At 38.9% G+C, this 7,699-nt stretch overlaps 1 protein-coding gene across 1 annotated transcript; it reads left to right on the forward strand.

Annotated features, from left to right (window-relative positions):
• Positions 1-6,166: 6,166 nt before the first annotated feature.
• LOC130873158 (olfactory receptor 147-like) lies at positions 6,167-7,111 on the forward strand. The gene has a single exon (XM_057767757.1). The coding sequence runs from the start codon at positions 6,167-6,169 to the stop codon at positions 7,109-7,111; it is 945 nt and encodes a 314-aa protein (XP_057623740.1).
• Positions 7,112-7,699: the final 588 nt, after the last annotated feature.

Consider the following 7,699-nt stretch of genomic DNA (forward strand, 5'->3'; position numbering starts at 1 on the left):
TCTGACACTGTTAGTGGGGCCAAGAACCTGTCACTATATAGGTTTCAGGTCCTTGGGCATGACAAATTACAATTATTCTTTTAAATGGACATATATTAAAATGATTCTTAATGCATTATTGCTATACACATAGATCAGTGTACCTATCAGCCCATGTAATAGCACCTTCTTCTAGCATAAGATGATAATTGATATAGAGATTTTCTTTTGATTAACGTGCAGAGAACAAGAAACTTTGTGGTGGTCAGTAATAAATGGAATATTGATCATATCCCTTCTCTCAGGTTCAGAGATGTTCACAGATGAGAGGACAGATAGATTTCAAGAGCTTGAGGTGATTTTGGGTAACTTTGAGCAAAGAAGCAACTAGCACTATCATTTACAGTGCCAGAAAGTACTTGATATAGACTGGAGGAAAGAAACAAATAAAAAGGAGAGTCAAAACAAATCTAACCACAGAAAAAGTTCTTAGCATTTTATATAGAATATAGTTTAATGAATCACTGTTGGAAGGCATTGCTGGTTGGTTGAGGTTGCAATCTGCCATAGCTTGGTAGCTTTCTATAAGCTGTACAATGAAAACGTCCTTCCTACCTCCCCAGCAATGTTTCCTGCTCTTCACTTAGCCTTTCTGAAGGATGTCCCTGGGTCTTGAGGACTGACCTTATGTAAAAGCTGTCTCTAAAACCAGACTCACCTTTAGCTTGACCCTTGACACAGATCCCTGCTAAGGAGACTAGAGCTAGGAGCTGTGCTATAGGAACCTACTACCATATACATAGCCTTTAGATAGAAGTGTGCCACTTAATGCAAACAAGGGTTTGGAGCCAGGCTTCCCAATCCTGTATATTCCTTATGCTCTGGAATAAATTTGAGCTGATTCCTACAGGGCTGTCTCTGTTCATGACTAAGAGATGCACACTAAGGTTTCTGTTGCCCTTCTGTCTTTTTCCCCTCTTGGACTGTTGGACAACATGTAGGCCAGGAGGGAAGAAAGATCGCTCTAATCACTAAGTCCTGATCACTGTGGGACCCTGTGGAATGTCTTTTGTGTTGGTCATATTTCATGTTCGCCTTGGGGAATTTTTGGTTTCTAAGTAATTTTTGTGAGTTTGGAATAATTTACTTACTTGTTCTCTGTCTCCCACCTTTTCTTCTGTTCCTACTCATTTCTGTTGTATTTGTTTCTGCAACCTACTGCATTTCTCTCTTTCCGTTGCTAGTCATTGCCCCTTTTCTCTCTGGCCATCTTAAGTTTTCTGAGCACTGAATTTGTCTTACTTTTGTGTCACAAAGTTTAGTAGTTCTAAATGATATTCTGAAAGCAAAAGAGCTTTGATTTTGGAATTTAGGACCTTATTATAATGAACTATTACAGATTTTCCTTGGTCTGAGCATATGCTACAGGTGTTGGAATAAACATTGGGTATTATCAACAAATGAGAATGACATTCAGGCATGGAAGCTATGGTATATTTTCCCTCTGAACTTAGCAACTCTGATCTAGGATTCCTTTGGATGACCTTTAGAGGAACCTGAGGTTCTACATGCAGAATTGATGTCACCTTGTCTGCATTTTTATCTATAAGCAAGAGCATTGGAGCTATATAAGTTTTTGCCTGTGGGACAAATATTCTGTTTAGTATCCACCCTGTATACTTAGAGAACTGGGAAGGAAAACCAAATGGTTCACTCTTTTATCTATATTTGTAAAGCACCCCTTGCATATATAAGGTTAACTATTTTAAGTGCTTCAGAAGTAGCTCTGGCTGGGCGGTGGTGGTGCATGTCTTTAATCCCAGCATTCGGGAGGCAGAGGCAGGTGGATCTCTGTGAGTTCGAGGCCAGCCTGGTCTACAAGAGCTAGTTCCAAGACAGGAACCAAAAAGCTATGGAGAAACCCTGTCTCGAAAATCAAAAAAAAAAAAAAAAAAAAAAAAAGTAGCTCTGAAGAAAATAGTCATATCCCTTTGATGATATGGACTTCGATTAACAGGCATGTTTGATTTGTATGATGAAAGGCATTACAAAGAAGAATAAAAGACTTTACCTAATAATGGAAAGTATGGAGAATCCACAGTATATGGGACAGGTTTTCATGCTTTTCTAATGAAGAGTCCCAAAATTGTCAGGAATAAAATGTAGCACACTGGAGCACAGTTGAAATGCAAAAAAAAAAAAAGGAGGACTAACAGCAAAAAGGATTGGGTCAGGCAGGAGATAGGAGCGCAGAGTAGAGGAGAGAGTTTGAGGAAGGATAATTAACATTAAGGATCTTTAAGAAAATACTTCTTAAACTACTACTGCATAAGCTTCTAAAAATAGTTTCGTGACTAAAATGAGTTTAAACTGAAATACCTAATCATTTGGAGACACTGCTTCTGTACTACTAGACACAATGGGAATAAAGGAAAACCTAGAACCTAGAATGAGGTACCCTTTTTGGAGTTGTTAGCCAATTGTGTCCCCATAGACTTCCTAATTTTGCAAGCTATTGCCACTGCTCTTGATTACCCCCAAAGTTGATAATTAGACCATATTGCAGAAGACATCATATATTCATGTCATATACAGAGAAATAAAGTTTGTGTATTGTCAAACATTTTTAAGAAAACTTTTTTTATGTATACTTATTTCCATTTTGTTGTACTCACTTCTTCTATTTTTTGACAATTTCATACTTAAAAATATGTATGTAGATCAGGTCCATCTATATACAATTCCAAATCATTAATCCAAACACACAGATGTGAAAAGTTGTCATAATGTTACTTACTTTGTATAAAATCATCATAAATTTTCATTCTGCTCACATGTTTCAGAGGCAGGTGAGAAGCAAATCCTTTTCTGATAGGTGTCTCTTAACTCTTCTCTGTACTTAGAGAGATAGCAGGATGCAACATTATTTAAAAGTTGGTCATGTCTTGTGTAAGAATATCGCAGTTGAGTCTGGTATTGTCCAGCATTTATAGTGCTAAAAGTCTATATGTGCTATCAAAGATGAAATGCGGCACTCAGTTTCACTGAGGTATGAAATATGAGGCTACAGTCATAGATAGCTAATCTGGCAAATATACCCACTAGTGGAATATTTTCTTAATTATTGTAGGAGTAATCAACAATCAAGCACTTTTGGACTAGGTTTAAGGCTTGCTTCATAGACAAAGTTCATTTTTTTTCTTTTTATTTATTTTTATTCTTTTTTAATTAAAATTTCCACCTGCTCCCCGTTTCCCATTTCCCTCCCCTCCTCCCAAATATTGCCCCTCCCCCCACTCCCCTCCCCCTAACCCCACTCCTCTTCTCCTCCCCCCACACCATTCCCCCTCCTTCTCGATACTGAAGAGCAGTCCAAATTCTCTGCCCTGCAGGAAGACGAAGGTCTTCTATCTATGTCCAGGAAGGTGAGTGTCTAAACAGGCTAAGCTCCCACAAAGCCAGTTCGTGTATTAGGATCGAAACCTAGTGCCATTGTCCTTGGCTTCTCATCAGCCTTCCTTGTCCGCCATGCTCAGAGAGTCCAGTTTCAACCCATGCTTATTCAGTCCCAGACCAGCTGGCCTTGGTGGGCTCCCAATAAATCAGTTCCACTGTCACAGTGGGTGGGTGCATCCCTCGTGGTCCTGATTTCCTTGCTCATGTTCTCCCTCCTTCTGCTCCTCATTTGGACCTTAAGAGCTCAGACCCTGCTCCAAATTGAGACTCTGTTTCTACCTCGATCCATCGCCAGATGAAGGTTCTAAGGTGATATGCAAGATATTCATCAGTATAGGATAGGGTAATTTCAGGTGGAATATATACATATTAGAGTACTACTCAGCGGTAAAAAACAATGACTTCTCGAATTTCGCGTGCAAATGGATGGAAATAGAAAACACTATCCTGAGTGAGGTATCCCAGACCCAAAAAGAGGAACATGGGATGTACTCAATCATAATCGGTTTCTAGCCATAAATAAAAGACATTGAGCATATAATTTGTGATCCTAGAGAAGTTAAATAAGAAAGTGAACCCAAAGAAAATCATATAGTCATCCGCCTGGAGAGGGGAAGTAGACAAGATTGCAGGGCAAAAACTGGGAACTTGCGGGTGAGGTGGCATGGGGCAAAGGGGAAATGGGATGAGAAACATGAGAAGGGGAGGATGGGAGGAGCTCGGGGGATTGGGATGTTTGGGATATAGGAAGGGAGGATACGGGAGCAGCGAAGTATACATGCTATCTAAGGGAGCCACCTTAGGGTTGGCAAGAAACTTGACTCTAGAGGGGTTCGCAGGTGTCCAGGGAGATGTCCCCAGCTGGTACCTTGGGCAACTAAGGAGAGGGACAAAGTTCATTCTTAATGAGGTTCTTGTAGTCAACTACTGAGGCTAGGTCATAGACCTGAGGGACGTGCTTGTGACTGTTATTTTGCTTTTGATACAGTGGTAAATTGTTACCTAATGAGTTTCCATTACACCCATAGATTAGTGAATTTCTCAACTTACATCAGAGATGCTTCCTTTAGCAGTAGATGGTGATTAACACAGATGTCTTCAGTGGGTAAACTGGTAGAGAATAAGAGGATATGAATCACCAATCCTAAATGGGACCTCCATTTCACATTCCTTTACCCAAGTCTCAGATTATAAGGGAAGTAACAGTTGAAAGAGTGTAAGAGTCAGAAATCATAGAGGAAGCCGAGCAGTGGTGGTGCCTGCCTTTAATCCCAGTACTTAGGAGGCAGAGGCAGGCAAATCTCTTGAGCTTGATGCCCGCCTTGTCTATAAGAACTAGTTCCAGTACAGGCTCCAAAGCTACAAAGAAACTCCGTCTCAAAAATACAAAACAGCAACAACAACAACAAAAAGAATTCATATAGGACAACATTAAAACAACATTTTCAGGATGTGGTCAAGGACCTCAGAGTGCTGACAACAGCATGCATAAGATACCTGAAAAATTAAGCCTGATAAAAATCTTAGAACGCAGGAGGGGGCATGGTAATGAATTCTACATCTAGTTGAGGAACTGTTGGCAATGGATGGCTACTGTGAGAAAGATGGTTAGTTTCAAGAAAGCAGCCCCTGAGAGGTTACCTACTTTCAAGAAGATGGCCCTATACACATAATACAGGTAGTGATGAGAGAAGTCATTGTGTTCAAGAAATTGAAAAGAAAAGATGACATTAGGAGGGAATATGGTTGGTAATGGAGAAAAATCAAAGGGAAAGAAATTGAGGATGAGCTTCATTAAACACAATATATATATATATATATATATATATATATATATATATATATATATATATATATATATAAAATTTTCAAACAATAACAACCAAAGAAAACAATAGTGTATACCTCCAATAAGCCAATGCTATTACTATTGAATTATTTTATAAGCACCTTGGCAACAAAGCCTGATCTCTGGGGAATTACCTGATAATCACAAATCTCTCAAATTTTAATCAGGTCCCTAAGAGGACAAACTCAAAAAAACCTCTTGGGTCATTATCAAGTGACTCTTGTGACATCGGTTGATATATTTACCAACCTCTGGGATACAGGAGACATTATGGGAAAAGTCACAACTGGAAATCATGAACTACAGCTCATGGCTTTTCAGAATCTGGAAAAATAAGGGTTCTGGATTACCCAGTCAAAAATGAATTTCTCCTACCACCGAAAAGCTGCCTAAACAGCAAAAGCCATTTTTTTTCTGGGCTATACACCTTCCATCTTATTCATATGTGTACTTGCCCCTCTGGGACAGTAGAAGAGCTACTAAGGTGACTGTGAGTTGCCTATGCACAAAGGTAAGCAATGAATTGGATGCATGTTTTTTTTTCTACAAAACCAACTCTGAGCAATCTTAGGTACTGTCTCTTCTCTTTTGAGATGACCACTGATCCTTAATTGGGAGATGAATTGTCAAGGTATAAGAACAGTGATGCTTCAAAGCAAAAATAGGTGCCTGAATACTATTCTCAAAGAAATAGCCTTTAGTTGATTGCTGGTTATTTCTATATATATAAACTCCAAAACATGAAGAAAACAGTGAAACAGCCCAGAGAAGTGTGAGCTTGACTTTATCATTGGAAAATGGTTCGTAATCTCATTTTAATGGAGTAGTTTGGAGAGTCTGAGATTCCTTTTTAATGTTATGATTTTTATTGTTCTCACAGATATGACCCAGAGAAGAATGGACTTACTAAATGACTCTTCTGTGAAAGAGTTCATCCTGCTGGGATTGACACAACAGCCAGAGCTCCAGCTGCCTCTCTTCTTCCTATTCTTGGGAATCTATGTGGTCTCCACGGTGGGGAACCTGGGCTTGATTGTTCTGATTGTTTTAAACCCTCACCTGCACACCCCCATGTACTACTTTCTCTTTAACCTCTCCTTCACAGATCTATGCTACTCTTCTGTCATAATCCCCAAGATGCTGGTGAGTTTTGTAAAGCAGAACATAATCTCCCATGCAGAGTGCATGACTCAGCTCTTTTTCTTCTGCTTCTTTGTTATTGATGAATGCTACATTTTGACAGCCATGGCCTATGACAGATATGCTGCCATCTGTAAACCTTTGCTTTATCACGTCACCATGTCCTATCAGGTCTGCCATTTGATGACATTTGGTATATACTTGATGGGGTTTGTGGGTGCAATGGCCCACGTAGTTTGCATGTTGAGACTGACTTTTTGTGATGGCAACATCATCAATCACTATGTATGTGACGTACTTCCTCTCCTGAAGCTCTCCTGTACAAGTACTGCCATCAATGAGCTGGTGGTTTTCATTGTTGTGGGTGTCAATGTAACAGTGCCCAGCCTGACTATCTTTATCTCTTATACCTTGATCCTTTCCAGCATTCTTGGCATTCGTTCTGCAGAGGGTAGGTCAAAAGCCTTCAGCACCTGTGGCTCCCATGTTGTAGCTGTTTCTCTTTTCTTTGGAGCTGCAGCATTCATGTATCTTAAACCTTCTAGTGCATCTGTGGAAGGTGATAAAGTATCTACCATATTTTATACCATTGTGGGGCCAATGCTGAATCCTTTCATCTACAGTATAAGAAATAAAGATGTCCACATTGCAATGAGAAAAATTTTGAAGAGAAGCATGCTTACTTAAGTAGAATCTGCATTTGTTATGGGATAATCTTAGGTCATTTGATGATTACAACTAGAGGTAGTACCAGAGGAATAGTTCATCGGTAGAGAATTTGTTTACATGCATGGGTCTCTGGATTTGATCCACAGTGTTGAAATTCTCAAGGGCTAGAACAATTAAAAGAACATAAAAACCCCAATGGTAAAAATAGTGTAGAATTAAAATTATTTAACATTATTCAAAATTAAGTTAATTATCAAGGAAATTTCAGAAGTAGTCAGTTAAGGGTGACTAACTCATCTTTTTAAGATAGAGTGCATAATTTATTCTATAATTATCAAAATCATTTATTCTTTTTGTCAATATTGAAGACTGAGGAAAACACACATCTGTGCAGCCATCTACTAGTATAGTATCCCTAGAGTTAGAAATCACAAGGATTTAAGTACAAAGCACTGCATGATACTATTCTAAGAAACAATAATCTCATGAGATCTTTTAAATGTACTTTTTTGAATATTGTTTCAGTCTGTGTGTTTGGGGAATTATATCCAGTCCCTATTGCATGCTAGGCAAGCACTCTTTCATTGATTTATATCTGAAACACAA

This window comes from Chionomys nivalis, chromosome 4 (assembly GCF_950005125.1).
Source record: "Chionomys nivalis chromosome 4, mChiNiv1.1, whole genome shotgun sequence".
NCBI lineage: Eukaryota > Metazoa > Chordata > Mammalia > Rodentia > Cricetidae > Chionomys > Chionomys nivalis.

Bases quoted from the DNA above. Each gene is read 5' to 3' on its own strand.
- LOC130873158 (XM_057767757.1), top strand. From the start codon at position 6,167: ATGACCCAGAGAAGAATGGACTTACTAAATGACTCTTCTGTGAAAGAG.